The following is a 20,126-nucleotide window of genomic DNA, read 5'->3' as shown; positions in this document are numbered from 1 at the left end:
ATTGTGAATAGTATTTATTAGGAGAAAATCATGCGGCATAAAAAGGAAAAAATTACCTTGATAAGCATGTAATTTTTTATGCTATGAGATTCTCTTTGGAAAGGCATTCTAAAGGAGGCATAATTGCCGATTCTGGTGTTAAACACACCTCTGAGGAGTATTTCGTGGTCTGACTCTCTCAGTGTCATTTCTTCCTGTGGACCAGACGAGAGACATGGAAGGAAATCAACTTTCACTGAATGTCTACTCGCAGTCGGGCCCTGTGAGTTCCCCGACATGGGTTGCTCTTTATAATGACTCGATAATTAGGTGGAATTACCCTCCTTATAAAAGAGGACAGATTCTCACATATTATTGTCATAAAACCAGCTTCCTACAGTTATGGAAAACCAGGATGCAGGAGCAAGCTTCCTACAGAACGCGTGGTGGCTCTGTATCCTACAGTGCTGTTTCTTTTACTAAATTTAAGAAATGAGGTGTCCCCAAGGGCTGCTTGCCCTCAAATATTTTCCTCACCTTCCTACTTCACTGTCTGAAAGACCGTCATTAAAATCACTCTTAAAACACAGGCAGGTGGTTTCCTTAGGCTTCTGCTAAAACGTCTATGCTGTGTAGGATGTCTAAGGTAACCTCTTTTTAAGTCAAGGAAAATTTGTAGAATTCAGGTCAAAACGTGCTGAGAATAATTTGCAAAGCCCATAAACCCAAAGCTGATGAGTATAACACCAAGTTCAGATCATTTTGGAAGGAGTGATTGTCTCCTCAACTCTGGAAGGAATTGAGATCCCATCTGAGACCAAGGATACAGTGTCCTGCCAGAGATGACTGCAGAGTGTTGCAACGAAGACTGAAGATGTTCCATGGATTCTGGATCATAGAGACCAGAGTTCCAATCCGGGTCCTGCCAGTTGCCATCTGTGTCCCCAGTATATGTCTGCCTAAGCTTAGGTTTGAACCTCGGCTCTATAGCCTTCTTCCTGATTAGCTCCGGGCAAGTCACTTAATCTACTGAGGCTTGGTTTCATCATCGGAAAAGTGGGGATATTAATACCTCTTGTTGAGGTTGGTGTAGAATTAAGTGGGATGATTCTTAAAAGCATTTTCCTGATGCTTGACACAAGAGACTGGCTGACATGTGCCAATAATAGCAGGAGCCATCATTGTTGTCTTTACTAGATATCATTGTCCAATACATTCCAATAAGCCTGACTAACTCAGGGCGCCTGGTGGCTCAGTTGTTAAGCATCTGCCTTTGGCTCAGGTCATGATCCCAGGGTCCTGGGATTGAGCCCCACATCGGGCTCCCTGCTCCTCCTGCTTCTCCTCTCGCACTCCCTCTGCTGTGTTCCCTCTCTCACTGTGTCTCTCTGTAAAATAAATAACTAAAGTCTTTAAAAAGAAATCTGACTAAATCTCTGAAAAATTGCTTTTTCTCAGCATTGCTCAATGCAAAATGCAAGATTTTTTTGATAGTAAGATGTAGTATTTACATTAACCTCAAGACTCATCTGTGCCCAACATACAATTTTTTTTTTTTAAAAGCAACATTTTAGGGGCACCTGGGTAACTCAGTCAGTTAAGTGTCTGCCTTTGGCTTAGGTCATAATCTCGGGGTCCTTGGATCTAGCCTCACATCAGGCTCCCTGCTTAGCGGGAAGTCTGCTTGTCTCTCTCCTTCTGCCCCCCACCCCCGCTTGTGCTCACTCTCTCTCTCTCTCAAATAAAATCTTTTAAAAAAGCAACATTTTATTAATGAAATCTTCAAGCCTAGAGATGAGTTAAGTTCTGCCCATGAATAGTCACGACCTAGGTTCTGCCACTGGCATTTTACCACTTGCCTTTCTTCCTCTTACTCCCTCTATCCATTCATCCGTTCTATGTGTTCTACTCAATGCATTCCAAAATGAATTGCAGATAACGGGCATAATTTAGCCCTAAACACTTCAGTATGCATAGTATTAACTAGAGCGCAACATTTGTGTATAGTATTTTTCTCTTTTGATGTAAAATTTACACAGTGAAATGCATAAATCTGAAATATGTGTTCTCCAAGTTTTAACAAACACATACCTGTGTGAAATCCAAAGCCTTTTCAAGATGTAGCATATTCCCATGACCCTAGAAAGGTCCCTGAAGTCTCTCCCAGCCAAATATGGCCCCTTGTCACCCCAAAAGCAACCACTGCTCTGTCTTGTCCCATGGAATCATTTTGTCTGTTCTAGAACTTGGTATGAGTGGAATCACGAAGCATGGACTTTTATTTAAGGCTTTCTTCTCTCAGTGTGTTTTTGAGATTCACACAGATTGTTGCAGCAATGTACCCACTGAATAAGGTAAAAACAAAAGTTTCTGAATTCTTGCAAGCCTATGTCTTTCTACTCCCACCTTGCTTTGTTGTCAAACTAAAATTCTTATGCCGACCGCACTTGCATCTCCTCGTGCCTGGGCCTTGGCTTTCCCGGCTCAGTGCTATCACTCGCCATCTTTCTCCCCACTAGGCCGTGGGTTCTGCCTATTCATTCATTGCTTCTCCTTCAGGGCTCAGCTCCAGTCCGGCACTGCCCTGAAACCCATGTGGACCGTCAAGAGTCTCTGCCTGAGCCCTTCCTCCCCCGGACACTGAATTTCCAGCCACTAATTGCTGGTGTTTCTGTTGGTGATCAGGGGCTGGGGGAGAAGGGGAGATGGAGAAGCTGTCCCACAGGGTTCGTGTTTTAGCGAAGGTTCCCAGGGTAGGGCACTCCTCACTTAGAAGAACCAAAAGGAGTGAAACCAGAGTGACGATTGCAAGAGTCTGAAGAGGAAGGGAGTCAGGAGAGAGGGAGAAGTCAAGGAGATCAGCTCAATCACAGTAGTGGATGGGAGATGGGTTGCAGCTGCTGGAGCAGGAGAGAGATGAGGGAAGCCATCAGGAGGAAGGGTTTTCCTCATGGACATTGTCTAAATACCAAATAACTAGATTGATTTTCCTTGTGGCTGTTGCAAGAGCTTCTCTTTGCTACACAATCAGGCAACATATGTCTTATTTTCTCAATCAAGCTGCAAGGTAGTCTCTTACTATTGACTGGAACAGTTTCATAAGGGGTTTGCTTATTTTGTTTCCTGCAGTGACCGGCACGTGGGAGGCCTCAGTAGATACCTACTGACTGCACATGATGCCTCTCACCTGGTCAGTCATTCTAGCAATTAGTTTTATTGATATTTGGGGGAATGGACTTAATGCGTATTCGACTGAATTGATCATTTCGGCCACTATAGACTTTGCAGCAGTTGTATCTGTCCACTGTGCCAAGGAAATGGAAGTTCAGCAATGGAAATAATTTCCATTTTATTGCCACGTTATTATCATAGCATGGCAGCATCCGGCCATTCATGTTCAGAGCACACAGTACTTTTTGTCTTCAAAAATATGGTAGAGTACTAATCTCTGTTCTTGCTGCTCTAAAATTAAAATAGAAAACGCTGTCTGCAAAGTTGTGTCTATCACACTTTCAGCCTAGTGCTTAGCTCTTTTTACAGCCCAGTGATATCTCTACTAGAGGAAGGAGATGGTCCAGCAGCCACCGGACATCAGTCTCTTACCTCCTCTTGTTTCTTACCTCCCTTGCCCAGCAGGCTGTCCTCAATTAAGACCGACTCTGATTCAGTCTAACACAGAAGATCAGAAGCAATTCAGTGTCAGCAGTCTCCCTTTTACACTTTTAATATTTTGTATTTTGCCAACATTTCAAGGTAGCTTGAAGGTCCCCACTTTCTCATGAGGGCTGGGCACAAATGTTCAAGAGTGATCATTGTAACGACATCTCTCTGATTAAAAAGACAGCTAGTGAAATCGAGATGGAACATCAGATTCAGAAACATCATTAGCAGGATTCTATTTTGGTTAGGTCTAATCTTCTGTGGGGTCACCATGTTGCCTTTGACGAGTCTGGCCATTTTATATCGTTTAGATTGAAACAGACCCATCATGTCACAGGCAAATGGCTTTATCATATTTAATTAACCCAACATCATGTAATAATCTCCCTGGTGATTATCCCTTACCAGTGCTTGAAAGCGTGCTGCACCAAATAAATCATCAAAGTTGCAGGTACACTGAAACTGCTATCAGGTGCCGCGGCAGAAGAATATTGACAAGTTACTACGCGATACTAATTATACTAAGAAAATGTAAATGGCTTCATCAGAAAAAGAAAGAGCCAGATGGCAGATTTTATATCCTCGTGTTTTAGGAAGTGAGGTATTAAAAAGGCATCATGCCCTCTGTATCAGGGAAGAAGGAAGAATAAAGGGAGATACCTGTGTCTTTGCAGATGCCAGGCTGAACCCTCCAATGGAGGAAGCTGTCTGGAAAGTGGTAACATTCAAAAGAACACTAGAGGTTGTTGACATTTATGTCTCATGATGCCACCCAGAATATAGATGAATGGCTATTACTCAGAATGGATGCTACCTTTTTCTTGTGATAGGAGTTGCTGGAGGGCGTGGGTGCTGACTTGTTCCATGATGCCCTAGCTTTTCCTTCATGCTTTCAAGTGGCAAATTGTTCATGGAAAGACGTGTGCCAGGTGGTGAATCAATGGGCCTCCATTGAGCTGGTTTTTCTAATGCCTCAGCAAGAACATACTTACCTGAATATATTGCTACTAAAAAGCAAAATTCAATTGGAAACAATGGACTTGAACTTACAGAATGCCATAACACATAACAGAGAGGAAATCTGATTTCCAAGGTAAGCTTTGGCAAATCCACAAATGCATGGAGTGACTGCACAGGCAAGGAAGCCTGAATTGTCAGGATTTTCAGTGAGCGTAGAGTTCTGAATTCTCTCGCTCTTGAATTGCATGCCTTATTGCCCAGCTTCTGTCCCCAGCTCAGGCTGCCAGAGCTGAAGTGACAGCCAAAGTGTAACCGTGGCTTGGGAAGTTATCACTGGAGTCAATTCTCTGGTTATGCTGGGCTGCTACCTGCCATAGATCATGGCTGTGATTTAGCCTTATTAGGAAACGAATTTGGAAGCCATTAAAAGAGAAAAGTGTTTGAATAGTAACATTCTCCATTGCTTTCCATGCCTTACTTCATCTGTGTGCATGTGAGTTTGTGTATATATTTTGCTGTTGTTAACTCAACCAATCAATCAAATACACTGTTTATTATAAGAGTAATTCTCCATAATTAGAGAAAATGTAGAACATAAATGAAGAAAAGAAAGTAAGCCACTTGAGGATTGCAGCCCAAATAGGATTATTTTTAACAATTTAGTTAGAGTTTTTTTCTTTTATGCATACATTTTTAAGTTGGTTTAGTTTTACATAGTTGGGCTCTTTGCAAATCATGCATTTGATATTCTGCTAAGAAATTGTAGGTATAATTTATATTATATGAGCAATAAGGACGCTTTGAGCTATATTGTCATGTCATAGATACCATTTCATACTTTTTATACAGTCAGTTTTCAGTGGCTGTATAATATTCCTCTGTTTAGATAGACCACATTTTAGTTAAGTATTTCCCTGTTGCAGCACATTTTTTTTCAGCGTTTATGGTGTTGTTTTCTTTTTTTAAACTTTTTAAAATTTTATTTCCAGTATCATTAACACACAGCATTACATCAGCTCTAGCATACAGTATAGTGACTCAACAATTCTGTACATATCACCTCACACCTGTCAGAATGGCTAAAATAAAAACTACAGGAAACAATGAGTGTTGGTGAAGATGTGACAGAAAAGGAACCCTTGTACACTGTCAGTGTTTTTTCTTTGCATATTAAAAAAAATTAAGTTGTGAGTTTAAAATCTGTTTCATTTTGCTTCATAAACCTTTTCACATTTTTTATAAACATAATTTTTAATGGCCATTTAAAAAAAAATATTTGTTTCTTTGAGAGAGAGAGCATGTGCACACACATGTGCACATGAAGGGGGGGAGGGCAGATGGAGAGGAAGAGAGAGAATCTCAAGCAGACTCCACGCTGAGCACTAGCCCGACATGGGGGTCCATCTTCACGACCCTCAGATCATGACCTGAGCTGAAGCCAAGAGTCAGACACTTAACCAACTGAGCTGCCCATGGGCCCCTTAATAGCCATTTTTTAATCAGAAGTCAGTATCATAACATTTATTGTTTTGTGTTTAACTATTGAGAGCAAGGTGCTTTCCACTTTTTTACAATGATAAAATAATACCTTAACTCATTAATTAATTAAAATGTATTATGTATCAATTATATACAAAGCAACAGGCTAAACAGGGTAAACTATCCTTATATAGAGAGCTTTTCCAAGTTTAGGATTCTTTACTTAAAAAAGATGTCTAAAATTGGTGCCATTGACCCTGATGTGATATGTATGTCCGAGAGTCTGCGTAGAAGTTACCTGGTAGCTTTTGGGAAGGGATGTTACTGGTCCATTCTGCCTCTCGACTTTATGAGTGCTCACTTCACCTTTCTTGGGCAGACATCTGCTATTTTTAGGCACGAGAAATTGGAGACAGTGGGGCAAAGACGTTGACTGGATCATGAACAAAGGGGCTGGCTGCATCTCTTCTGGGTGTTCTAATTGCTTGCTGCCTTCCATTGAGCCTTGTCTGGCTGTTCAGGTTTGGGGGGAGTCAGGAGCAAGGCCTGCTGGGGTTTCTAGATCCCAGAGCTGGTCAAAGGGACCGGACCCCCTCCAGGAGCCCCATTCCCTCTGCAGCGGAGAAAGATGGAGGGTGGCCTGATTCAGGAAAGGAGAGCGGAGGAGCCTAAACATTGATTGCCAACATCAGTGCAAGCTTAGGTACGGCTCAGGACATCACACAGCCCTACTTGGTGGGAGGGCTCAGCCGTCCACGATTCCAGGTGACTCTCTGACCTGGAGGCCGGTTTAGACGTTCTCTTTAATAACAGTAGCATATATGGAAGATATGTCACGAGCTAACTGCACTAAGCCCCTTAGGGGATTTATGTTTTCATTCTCCCAACAAACAATTCTGTCAGGAGGGACTTCTTGGGCCCATTGATAGATGAAGAAATGTAGACTCAGGAAGTTTAAGTAACTGTCCCAAAGTCACACAGCTTGTATCAGAGTGATGATCTGAACTCAGAGCTTTAGAGTGTAAGCTCTTAAGTACTGTCCATAGTTTGGTTCCTAGAAGCAGACTCTGGGACGAGGAGTTGTGTGAAAGTGACATATTCGAAAGGTCCTCAGGAAACACTACCAGGAAGTGGGGAAATACGACTGGGGAGGGAGGAAGGTGAGCGAAGTCACGGTGTTAAGCGGAGTGCCACACAGATAATTCGAACAAATTCCCAGGGACACTGGAGATATCATGCGTCACACTCGTTGGTGAGGGATTTTGAGGATTTATACCTCTATGCCCATCCGTCCTTGGTTAAGGGCTCCTAGGATGGGCGTGAGCAGCGGCATCAATGCCTAGACACTTCCCATCCTCCTCGGGTCCAGGCAAGGCAGATCCAGGCAGTGAAGATGCAGCCTTTCTAAGAGACAGACAAAAATGCCTACAGCACACAGGCACTGCTTGTGATGGCTCATGGGGTTTGGGTGTTAAGTTGTTAGGAATTTTGCGAGCTAGTTAACCTCACACCGATAGTTTGAAATCAGCCACGGTGGGAGTAGTTACACTACGGAAATCGGCTCTCGGTACAGAGTGAGGCTCTCCCGTCTCCATGGTGGTGGTTGAACATTTGCCAGGATGCCACTGCGGGCGCTGGCTGTCAGGGCGGCAACTCACTGGGATTGGGTGTGCAGTAGAATGGCAGAGCGATCTGTGGGATGTGGAGGGGGCGGCGACTGTGTCTGCTGCAGCGTTCATCTCTACAAACGCCACGTGCCCGCTCCAGCTGGCCCCATGCAGGCTGGACAGGGGCTTCTGATGACGAAGAACCCAACCTGCAGGGTCTCAGGACAGTGTTTCTGGAGCTGGAGGTAGCCCGGGTAGAAGTGCAGGACAGAAAGCTGGCTAGAGCGGAGGTGACATCTAAACAAACTGCAGCATCTACAGGGCCGGGCACTGAGCCAGATGCTTTACCGCGGCCGCTTTCCTCTCCTGCCACCCGCGGAGGTAGGTGATGTCATCACCGTCATCTCTGGAGTTGCCATCATCATCTTCATCAACCCCCCCCCTTTTTTTTAAAGATTTTATTTATTATTTGACAGAGAGAGAGATCACAAGTAGGCAGAGAGTCAGGCAGAGAGAGAGGAGGAAGCAGGCTCCCCGCTGAGTAGAGAGCCCGATGCGGGGCTCGATCCCAGAACCCTGGGATCATGACCTGAACCAAAGGCAGAGGCTTAACACACTGAGCCACCCAGGCGCCCCTCGTCAACCCTTTTTTACAGGCGATGAAAGACATTTAGAGCAATAACTTGTCCAACATCATAGGGGAAAAGCTGAGCTTCGAACACTTTAAGACAGATCCCAAAGGCAAAGCTTTTTTTTTTTCCCCTTAGGGGAAATGGGGCTGTGGGAGAGGGAGGGAGAGAGAGAATTTTTTTTAAAGATTTTATTTTTTTATTTGACCCAGAGAGAGAGCAGACACACGCAGGGGGAGTGGCAGACAGAGGGAGAGGGAGAAGCAGGCTCCCTGATGAGCAGGGGATCATCACCTGAGCCAAAGGCAGACGCTTCACCAACTGAGCCACCCAGGCGCCCCCAGAGAGAGAATTTTCAGTAGGCTCAAGGCTGGTCTCAATCTCACGACATGGAGATCCATGACCTGAGCCGAAATCAAGAGTCAGATGCCTGACCAACTGAACCACGCCAGGGTCCCTGAAGGCAAAGCTTTTCATAATGAAGCCAGAACACCTCTCTGGTTACTTCCCAGGGACCGAGCCCGCATCACGGGGGCAGAAGATGAAAATGTGGTCCACGGGATGCAGGAATGCCCCACTCTTATGTGGTCTGATTGTCGGAAAAGGAAATGTAGAGGGTGCACGCAAGCCCAGAATTAGTGGTGGGGCCTTTTAGTGTGGGAAGGATGACATCCAGTGCCAGCGCGTGATGGAACTCGGTATGTGCTCCTTTCCTGTCTCAGATCAGCTCAGGGCTGGGGCCTGAGGCAGAAGATACAGAGGCTGGAAAGGCAGAGAAAGCCCGGAGGTGGGCTGAGCCAAGAGAAATGTTTACGGTCAGGCGGTCTGAATTGTCCTGCGGCGGCCAAGAGAAATGTCCCTCTTACTCTCTGTGGTTTCCTTTGCCTTGAGAGCTGCTACTTTGTGAAAGTTCCTCCTTTCCTTTCTCTGGTTTGCCCATTCCTAGATTGATGTCGTGGTTAACGGCAAGGATGTGTGGAAGGGTCTGGAAGGCTGCCTGCCACTCTGGCTTTATTCCTGCCATGCTCTGCCTTTCTAGGACCCCAGGGATCCCTTGACATAAATAGTCTGCAGGGGCGGGGGAAAGTGATGGATTTGTCCCTGTGACATAGTGGAGATATATCTGGAAGTTTCCTTTGAACATTAGTACATTCCAACTTTGTGTTTGGGTACTTTTAGAGGTTGTGTGTGTGTGTGTGTGTATGTGTGCGCGTATGTGTGTGTATATGTATAAGGAGGCTCCATGACATGACCAGCGTGGGGCCCAGTGCAGGGCTTGAACTCACAATGCTGAGATCAAGCCCTGAGGTGAGATTAAGAGTCAGACACTGAACCAGCTGAGCCACCCATGTGCCCCTTATTTATGTTTTATCCCATAAAAGTCTGGGGTTGCCTTCAAGGGTCACCAATCTCCAATACACATTTTGTTTTCTTCTGTGTATAGATATTTACATGTATATTCACTTACCATGATGAAGTAACTTCACTGAAACAAATTGAAAGATCTTTCTTATGGTGCCAATATTATCTTTATTTATTATTGTTATTATTATTATTATTATTTTCTTTACACCTAACTAGTTACTTGATGGAGTTTTCTTTAAAAAAAAAAAAAAATCCGCTTTCCTGACCCAAGGTCGAGAATGTAGGTTCTGTGGCCACACGCTTTGGTTTGAGACCCAGATTTTCCCTTTACAGCTTTATGACTTCAGTTCTGTTCCTTAATTGCTCTATGCCTTGGTTTTCCCATCTACAAACTGTGGACACTCACGGTACTTTTCTCACAGGTTGTTGTAAGAAACGAGTAGGTCCGTATGCGCAGGGCCCTTGGAAATAGGCTTGGCGCAGCGTGAGCACAACATGCTGTCAGCTCTCGCTGTGTCTTCTTGAGAAGGTTTTAATCTTGACCTTCAGAAAAAGAATCCTCTTCTTTTATTCAGTAAACTTTTACTTAGCGTTTCCCATGTGCTCAGCTCTGTGTTATGCCTTTCCATGTAGATTTTATCTGATATAACTTAATGCTTACCCACACCCTGTTTTAAAGTTACCACTGTTCTCCTTTTCCAGGGTTTGAACCCTGGAAACGCCATGCAGCAGCTACGGCAGCCAGGGTAGGGGAAGTTAGCCAAATCCCACACAAGCACAGCTCCCCCCCCCCCCCACCCACCCAGACCCGCAGGGTTCACTGTCCCTGGTGAAAAATGGAGCAAGTGAGGCTGCCTGGGCTGCCGGCCCTTCCTTTACCGAATATGCTGCTAAGATTGGGACAGCTGGGGAGAGAGCGTTGGAGAGTCTCCGCAGGGGAAGGCTCTGACTCAGAAAAGAATCAGGTCACTTCTGCCTGTAGCGCTTGCGCAAGAACGAGCCAAGGGCCCTGCCTCACGGTCCGAGGACTCCTCCTCCTCCTCCCATGTGCCTGGAAGAAGAGCAGGACAGGGCATGATGAGCGTTAGGAGTCTCTACTACATGTGGCTTTGAGTGCATTGCTTGAAGTTTCTGCGTAACATGGTGACATTTGCACCTACTGCATGTACGTGTCATAGAGAGTGAACGGGACAGATGCATGGGAAGCTCTTAGGATGGTACCTGGCACACAGGAAATGGCCACTTCGTGGTCACTGTTGTCATCACCAGTATCTACAAGAGAATCAGCAGGGCCTCCTAAGGCAGTAGTTCCGGTAGTCACAGCTACCAGTCCAACATGGACTCAGTCCTGGGGGAGTGGGCGCTCCACTCTGTCACCTACCAGCTCTGTGAGCTTGCGCAAGGACTTGGCTTTCCCTCCCTTTTCTCATCAGTAAAATGGTTGTGGAATCCCATCTACCCCATAGGCTGTATATCAAAGGTTAAACTGATAACATTTGTTGATTCCTTGGTAAGATAAGTATTTGAAATCTATTGACTTATTTGATCTTTTTTTTTTTAAGGTTTTATTTATTTATTTATTTATCAGAGAGAGTGAGCACAGGCAGACAGAGTGGCAGGCAGAGGCAGAGGGAGAAGCAGGCTCCCTACTGAGCAAGGAGCCCGATGTGGGACTCGATTCCAGGATACTGGGATCATGACCTGAGCCGAGGGCAGCCGCTTAACCAACTGAGCCACCCAGGCGTCCCTGATTTATTTGATCTTTAAATCAATGTCCTGAGATGGTACTCTACGCACCCCAGCTCACAGCTGAAGAAACTGAGCCACAGAGAGATCAAGTAAAATGTCTGAGGTTCTCTAGGAAGTAAATAGTGGAGGAAGCATTAAAACCCAGACAGTTTGGCCCTCAGGCAGTGCTTTAACTCACGTGCTTCACAGCCTCCCTGAGACTCCGCAGAAAGCTCCCAGGACAGGGCCAGACACACAGTTGACCCTTGCAACACTAGAACCTTTATTCTTTGCATGGGTGCCATGTTGGGAGAAAAATCCTTAGTCCTGTTCCTAGGCTAGCCTCTGTTTGGGGCACATGCTGATGGATTTTTTCATGAATGGATGGAGATGTGAAAAGGGCAAAGGGCACTATTTAAGTCACGTGTGTTTGCAAAAAATACCAAAATCGGCATGCAGAATGCCCAGCAGAGAGTTGGCGCTCGATTGGCAGGAGCCCTTTATTATTTTTAATAAGCAGCCATGCTTAGTGGAAGTCTCTGAATCTGTAGACATTACTGTAGCCGATGGGGACACACAGAGGGACCAGATGGGCATAGTGACAAATTTAATAATATGCAAACAACCTGCAAATAGGAATCTTCTTTTCAAATAAGAATCTATTTGGTTTGGGGAACACAGGCTTTAGCTGAATGAGAAGCTTAAATCCATGCTCTGTGTGTGTGTCCTGTTTTCATTATACCTAGAGGTGTTGACTATGTGGTTGGTTTTCTTTCCAAACTAAACACTTGGTACTTAATGATATAATCAAACACCAGAGGGACACGGCCTTGGGAAAGCAAGCTGGTTTGAGGTGACTTTGTTCCTCCCTTCCTCTAACAGAAAAGAGATGGAAGGTTCTACTTCTAGCTGGAGTAAAGACAGAGACCCAGGAGTCCTAACACTTTGCCCAGAACCAAAGCTCTTGTATGCCAGATACTGTGCTTTCAGACACCCCTGGTTCACCTCTCCCAGGAAAACGATGGTACCAAGATTTTTATACCCACTTTACAGAATAGGAAACTGATGATCCAGGAGGTCAGGTCAGAGAGCTAGCTCAAGAAGATGAAAAAGATTCAAAGTGGAGATGTAAAGACGGTGGCAGTGCTCTAATGCCATGTATCTCCACAGCATTCTCTGTGCGGAGCCCCTCCTAAAGCGTGCAATTCGGGGGCCTTGTGCGTGCATGAGCTGAAGCCCCAGTCCAAATAAGCCTGCACTAGTTACCAGTGGCTGCATCACACAATCACATTTATTACTGCACGGTTTCTGTGGGTCAGGAACGTGGGCTAGCCTTAGCAGGTGTCCTGGCCGTCATGCAGGCTGCTGTTATGGTGTGGGCTGGGGCTACAGTCGTCTGAAGCCTCTAGCCGGGCTGAATTCACTTCCAAGCTCACTCCTGGGGTTATTGGTAGGATTCCATCCCCAAAAGCTATTGCACTGCGGGCCTTACGCCTGTGCTGGCTGTCGGCCGGAGGAAGCCCAGTTCCTTCCCATATGGGCTTCTCCATGGGGCAGCTCCCAACAGGGCAGCGTGTTTCTTCAGAGCAAACAAGTGAAAAGGATGAGGGAGCCAAAATGCCAACAAGAGGGAAGTCACAGTCTTTGGTAACTTAATCGCGGAGGAGGTAACCTGCCACTTTTGCCACATTCTATTCATTAGAAACAAGTGACTAGGTTCTCTGCACACTCAAGAGGGGAAGTTACCCAAGGGCGTACCTACAGGGAGGCAGAGACCCCCGAGAGCCAGGCGCAGCCACCACAATATCCATGATTACTTTGGTGCAAAATAGTGCTTCAAATTACTTACACTGTCTCTTTAGAATATCTTGCATGTCTTGAGGAACAATGTATCCTTGTAACTGTCTACGTACCCTTGATAAGATAAAGGCACTTCAGTCTCAAAAACCTAGCACAGCCATCAGGTTTAGCTGGTCGAAAAATGTTGTCTCTGTAAATAACTTTGTATCCACCTGTTTGATCCATGATGCTGAAGCCAACCTTACTGCTAAGTTTTGGAGGTTGGGTGTGTTTCCATGTTGCTGCCATGTCTTTTCTACACAAGTAAGTATTGGCCTTTGAAGTAGTCTTGCTGGAATAGAAGGCTTTATGTTCATTCATGACGCAGACTTTGCCCAAGACCTTGTTGTAGCTCCTCTTTGGAAATGGCCTTTGGACTCTCTGTCTCTCTCTCTCTCTCTCACACACACACACACACACACATGCACACACACACACATTCTGCCTTCTTTCCTTCTAAAATATTATCACCAGGAAGTTGTTTTTTTTTTTTTAAAGGTTTCATTTATTTATTTGACAGACAGAAAACACAAGTAGGCAGAGAGGCAGGCAGAGAGAGGGAGGGGGAAGCAGGATCCCCACTGAGCAGGGACCTCGATGTGGAGCTTGATCCCAGGACCCTGGGATCATGACCTGAGCTGAAGACAGAGGCTTTAACCCACTAGCCACCCAGGTGCCCGCACCAGCAAGTTTTTATTAGATATGGTTGGCAGAGAAGCATCCCCTTCCTTACTTATTATTTATTATTTATTATTTCAGCATCTCCTTTTAAGAACTAATAAGTTTTAACTCAGACCTATCCAGAGCCCTCATTATTTACAACGGCTTTGTGCTTTAGGCATAGAAGGTAATAGAAACCTATATTCAATCATTTCCAAACCAAGGACGTGGCAAAGACTACCACCTCCTTTCATTATTTCAAGAGTGGGTTTAGATTGGTCAGGTTGTCTGAGCTGCAGGAACGAAAGCCTCCTTGGTCTTCAGTGCTGTGGTAGTTTTAAATATGGGTGCAGGCCTGAGAAAAGACAGTGATCGGGAATCAGCTCTGATGATCGCTGGGTACATTAGTCGACCTCAGACAGAAAGACTGAGATCCCAGGCCAAAGAAAGCTGCTGGTCTCCGGGACAGAGATGAAAAGGAACCTTGAAGTGTGGAGCCTGAGTCATCAAACACGGAGGCTTGAGTAACCGATTCATTAGAAATTATCTTTTACTCTAATAAATATGTAAAAAAGCACTTACTGTGTGCTCGCTTCCATTCTAAGCACTGGGCATATTTAATCTATAGGAAGCCGATATAATTTCCCCAGTTCTGTCGCTGAGGAAACCAAGTCAGAGAGACACAGAGGACTTGCTCAAAGTCGCCCAGTAGGTAGGCAGCATGTTGGCGTCAGATCCCATGTTCTCCAGCACTGTGCGTGCTGCTTCCCGGAGCTGTGCATCCAGAACAGAGCCGAGGCTGCTCCAGGATTCCCGTACAGAGCCCAACGGCCCCGGGCACACCGGGCTGCTGGCACGGCAGGGGCCATTCCCTGGTGTCCGGTAGGAGGGTTTCCTGCTCTTTTGGGACAGAGGCATCTGCCATGGACCTCGCAGAAAAGAGAATTCGGGAGTGGGCCTGGAAGAGCCATCAGTGGCCCCAAGGGGGCAAAGGGGGCAGGGCAGGGGGGCAGAAGACAGAGCAGGAAAGACGTGGAAACACAGATCTAAACCAACCTCAAAGCTGACCTGCACCCGACCGGCTCCACTTGGGGAGTTCGCCCAGGCCCTCTCTCCCACCACAGCCAAAGGGCCGGTAGTCGTTTAACCCGCGGAGGGCAGCGTCCGAGTGTGTGTCTGTGTGAGCCATGTTTATACCCTCGGGTGTCTTTCGCATGGCAGATGGCGGCAGGAGGATATCGGTCGGGGAGGCAACTGTAGGAAAGGGAAAGAGGAAGCTCGCAGTTCTTATCCTGTCTCGACGCACAGGTAACTTTGACAGCCTCAGCGAACTGCTCATCCCCCGAGGAGCCGCACACATCTGTGCCCGAGCGGCATGTTAACTGCTCCTTTCCCTGACAGGTGCACTTCAGGGGATGAGGTCTCTGCCCTTCTGTGCCAAGAGCAAATTCATTTTGCTCATGATTTCAGGTACACATGTGATTTACCAAAACAAAACAAGCACAGCTGAAGCCTTGACTTAAAACCAAGCCCCGGCGTTTGCAATACATCTAATTACGAAGAACCCCGCTCCTGTTCGTGTGCAGGGAGTGGGGCTGGGCGGGGGGCCAATACTATATATTTAAGAGGAAAACCACAGATACAGACCCCTAATGCTTACAACAGCTCTGTCTACTTCCGTGCAAAAATTTAGGAAAGGACCTGGGGATTGAAGGAGGTGGGGGAGCTTTCTCTCCTTGCCAGTCCTTCCCTTGCTCTCTGCTAAAGGGTGTAGCCAGCAGGCTAGAAACAACGGCAGGGGAGCAAGGCATATAAATATTCAGTCGTGACAGTCCCCAAAGGATAAATGACAGCAGCCCATGCAACGTGCCTTCTGCACATTCTAAAATGACTCTTCTCCTCCGTACCCAAGCTGACATATTAGTAAATTGATTCCAGGTGAGGCTGACATTTTGTAATTATCACTATCTATAATTTTCATCTTATTTCATTGAATATTTTGATCGTTTAAAATGGGGGAGCATACCTAATAGTGGTCATTAGTTCAGCCCAAGGGAAAATTCATGCTTTAATGAACTCACATTATAAATAACTTACTAAAATTACAATTGGCATGATTAGCTTCCTATTTTTTTAAATAAAAAATAAATAAAACAGACTAATTTTATCCAAAGTGACAGCTTTTTCTCTCTCAGACTGGTTCATTGTTCTATTGTTATCTTGGAGGAAGCAAAGGCCTTCCCTAGCACAGTAGCAGTAATGAAAAGCATGATAACCCAACGCGCAGGAACGGGGGGACGCTTTGTTCCGCATGTGGCGGTAGCTGAACACTACACATTCTCTTAGTTCCCGACTCACCGCAGACTGGCGTGAGGAAGGCCTTGTGGCTTTGAAACAAGGTCACGTTTGGGGGAGTCGTTCTCTTTTCTTGCTTATCGGAAGGGACTCTTTCTCAGGGATTGCCCAGGAAGGTGGGCAGTTTTGGGCTTGTTCCCTAATTTCCCCCGGTGTCCATTTCTCTTTCAGGTGCATCTTCTATAGCTTGTGTCTAGGTTCACGTGAGGTATCATTTCTGAAGAATAAAAGGGGTGATTTTAATATGCAAGAGATGATTTATAAAAAAATAATGAAGCCCGGTGGTGGGTATTAAGGAGGGCACGTATCACGTGGAGCAGTGGGTGTGGTGTGTGAACAATGAATCTTGAAATACTGAAAAAAATAAAATAAAAAGATAATGAAGCAGAGTTGACTATTGTCAGAGCAATGCTGTTGGTTGCCACAGGGAAACATTTCGTCTCTTGGCCAATAGCCTGAAATTCTAGCGTGCCTGTGTTCCTTCAGCTCCAGGGCCTGCAAGCCATGAGGGTCCTGCCAATTTTTTCACCTGCTGGAAGTTCTGGTTTTCTGAGTTTATTCAAAGGTTTAACAGTTGGAGATCGTCTTACTGGAAGTAAGCTCTACTGTTGAAGTGAACATTGACATGTGGATGGTTGAGGTCATTCTTTACTCATTCATGTAGCTGTCCACTCACCCAGCCACCATTCCCTTACCCTCACTCATCAAGCATTTATTCATCAATATAGAAGTGTCTATATTGTCTATATTGATGTGTCTGTATTGATGAGGATGAATCATCATTTATCCTCTGTTCATGCATCTGTCCACCCGCTGATTAACCCATCATCCACCCATCCATTCAACCACAGACTCACCCAACCATCCATTTACTCACCCAAGCACCCATCCATTCATCTGCATATCTGCTCATCTTTCTGTCCCTATCCATCCGTCCAACCATCTACCCTCCTCTTTACTCACCTATACATCCATTAATACATTCCTCCTCTCATGCATTCACCGGCTCATTGACCCTCTCATCCATCAATATACTCATCATCTATACAACTGTCCATCCTTTAAAAAACCCTTTGGCTGACATTGATCAAGCCTCTGGGCATTGGTAATAAAGACATAAGACACATCTCTAGCCTTAAGGAGCTTACGATCTTGTATAGGGGTCATAAATAAACCCACGATCACACAGCAGAGGGCTGATTCCCGTGCCATGTTGCCGAGGGAATTCTCAAGAAGGACTGGCTTACTGTGTCTGAATGACTCAGAGAATGTTGGGCACATGTGGAGCCTGAAGCTACGCATGGGAAATATGGGTATAACCTCTGGGAGCGGGCCATATGACAACAGGGAATTAAGCAGCGGATGAAGGCTTAGCTCTCGGTTCTCTCTAAGAGTGTCGCTTTGCTGAGTAGAATATCTGTATTCCGGGGCAGAGCCCCACCGAGGGGCAGAAGGAATGGGGTTATTAAGGCATCAGGGAGATGACAGGAACCGAAGTTGGGTCTCAGGGAGCAGATCAAAAGAACTAGGATATGGGCTGGGCCTCTGGTTTTGAAGGAAGGAAAGGAGAAAAGAATAAACAAATGGGTTTATAGATAAGAACAAGTCAGAACAGAGGAGCACATGAACTGTAGGTGGTTAAGGATGTCTTAGGTTACTTGTGGTCCATCAATACAGACCTTCACGTAACTCTTCCTAGTGACATCTTTGACCAAAACCAAACCAGTACCAACAACAGAAGCAGCTCCAGCCCCAATCACAAGCCAGAAGCTGGTCTTCACTCTGCTTTGCTCCCACACCTGGTGAGTTTGCACGGACCGTAACAGGCATGCGCTGCTTTTCAGCTCCAAGGGGCTGGCGCTCAGCTCCGCACAGGGGCCCGGGTGAGGCTTTTGTGACTTTCCCAGAAGCCCCGGGTCTCTACTGAGACACAGCGGCTGTTACCAGGAGCAACCCCACTTCTTCAACAATAGCACAGACTTTGTGAAGCCTTCCCAGGTGCTGTGGGCCCAGCATTGCCAAAAAAACGCCTGAGACCCACACAGTCTCCTTCCCCCATGGAGCTTAAATAGATTGGAAGCAAATGCTTGTTGACAACAGGTGTGGCTCAATGTGAGAAAATGTTCCTTTCCATTATTGCAGGGTTGGCACTCAGGGACATTTCCTGTGGAAGAAACAGGCTTCCAGGACCACGGGAGATCCGTACTCAGAGCCAGAAAGTGCTCAGTTCCTCCCTTTTAGGGCCAAAGGCTTCACAACTCTGTGAGCAGGTGCTCCTGATAAGTACAGAGGTTTCCGAAGCCGGAGGAAGGCTAGGCAGGGAGGGCCAGGCTCCTGGGCCCCAGAGCTCCAACCGGCTGACTGATGAGGCTCTCTGTGTTGGTGGTAAGTGGCCGCATCGCCATTAACTCAGCTAGATTAACTCGCTCTGCGGAGGCTTGCCAAGCTGCGTGAGCCTGTCTTCGGCTCAGCTGGAGTTAGCCACTGGGCCGTGAGGGCAGAGAGAGGTAACCTGTAGGAGGCGGGGCCTCAGCCCTTAGATTACTTGACAGAACCCTAGGGACATGGAGAAGAACTTTCTATTTGTTTGAAACAATCTGCCCGGTGATTCTTCCTCTCCCTGAACTGTTCTGCGGCGAAAGTAAGTTCTGTATTGAACTGAGTGGAATGGCTTGCTAGATGAGCTTCTAATTTCAGCAAGAAGACCTCGCGACTTTCTCTGGAGTTGGGAAGGCCTCCCCTCCTAACTGTGAGGGCTCATCCACACCCAGGGCCTTAACTGGAAGGACTAGGGCAGCATGTCAGAATAGGGAGATATGTAGGAGGCCTTGGTGGCTCTTTCATAAAGAAACACCAGGAATCAGACTGTTCTTGTCGTTATTAGAGGTTGAGTCTGTTGGGGGAAAGAAATAAATGGAGATAAATTGCAAAAAATTTAAATACTAATTTTTCCATAATATGATACTTTGTCGGATTCAGTTTTTTTCTTCTACCTCCAAAGATCTACTTACCTGTTCATTAGAGGTGTGAGTGTGTATGTTTGTGTCAGGAACACTCTTTTTTTTTTTTTTTCTTAAACTCATTTCCAAGGCCTTGGAATCCTATGTATTAGCATCCTAATGTACTAATTTAGGTGGGCTAAGTTGCACATTGTCCCTGAAATGTCATTGGTTTTAACAGCGCAGAAGTTTATGTCCTGCTCCTACAAGAGTTCTGGACCAGCAATTGAAGACATTTGTTTCATGAAGTCTTTTAGTAACCCAGGCCAATGGGTGGCTCTGCCAGTTTCAACACATGGCCTTCAAAGTGACCCTAGACATCGACATCCCAGTCAGCCAGAACACAGAAATATCAGGAAGTTCTCAGGGAGGCTTTGAAGGGCTGCACCTAGGAGTGGCAGGTAGGACACCCACCCAGTCAAATGACCACCTACCTACAAGGGAGATTGGGAAATGTAGTCCAGCTGTGAGCCCAGGAGGAAAGGGGCACTGATTTGGAAGTTCGTGGTCCCCCAGCACCCCCGGCCCACAGTTTTCATCATTGTTGTTCGACCCCCTCACTTACTGAGGGCCTGCTCTGTGCCCTGCATTGTGCTCAGAGCTGTATCCTTATACAGCCCACATGTGGTTAGAGTCTAGGGAAGGAAAAAGATAGTGCTGGTGGCTAATTATAAAAATAATTAATGACAATTCTGATTGTCATTAGGGCTCTAAGGGAAAACTGCAGGGCTGGTCACCATCTCCAGGGGAGGTAAGGGGCAGCAAGGGAGGTGTCTGGGAAGAAGTGCCACTGAAGCGAGAGACAGGGAGACAGATTTAGCCAGGCAGAGGCACTGCAGAAGGGCACTTTGGAAAGAGTGACCAAC

The 20,126-nt window shown here is 46.0% G+C and overlaps 1 protein-coding gene across 5 annotated transcripts in view; it reads left to right on the top strand.

The window, feature by feature from the left end:
- The window catches only part of CDH13 (cadherin 13), a 980,849-nt gene that overhangs the window by 131,082 nt on the left and 829,641 nt on the right, over window positions 1-20,126 (top strand). For 3 of the 5 annotated variants that reach the window (XM_047710889.1, XM_047710891.1, XM_047710890.1), the window contains one exon: window positions 17,961-18,063. The exons of 1 other annotated variant lie outside the window; for it this stretch is intronic. In XM_047710889.1, the coding sequence (XP_047566845.1) occupies window positions 17,961-18,063 (103 nt within the window). Of the gene's footprint in view, window positions 1-17,960; window positions 18,064-18,610; window positions 18,647-20,126 lie in introns of those variants that run through there. One more of the 5 variants, XM_047710894.1, reaches the window with a different exon arrangement.

This window comes from Lutra lutra, chromosome 17 (assembly GCF_902655055.1).
Source record: "Lutra lutra chromosome 17, mLutLut1.2, whole genome shotgun sequence".
Taxonomy (NCBI): domain Eukaryota; kingdom Metazoa; phylum Chordata; class Mammalia; order Carnivora; family Mustelidae; genus Lutra; species Lutra lutra.
This window is presented reverse-complemented; position numbering and strand designations above follow the sequence as displayed.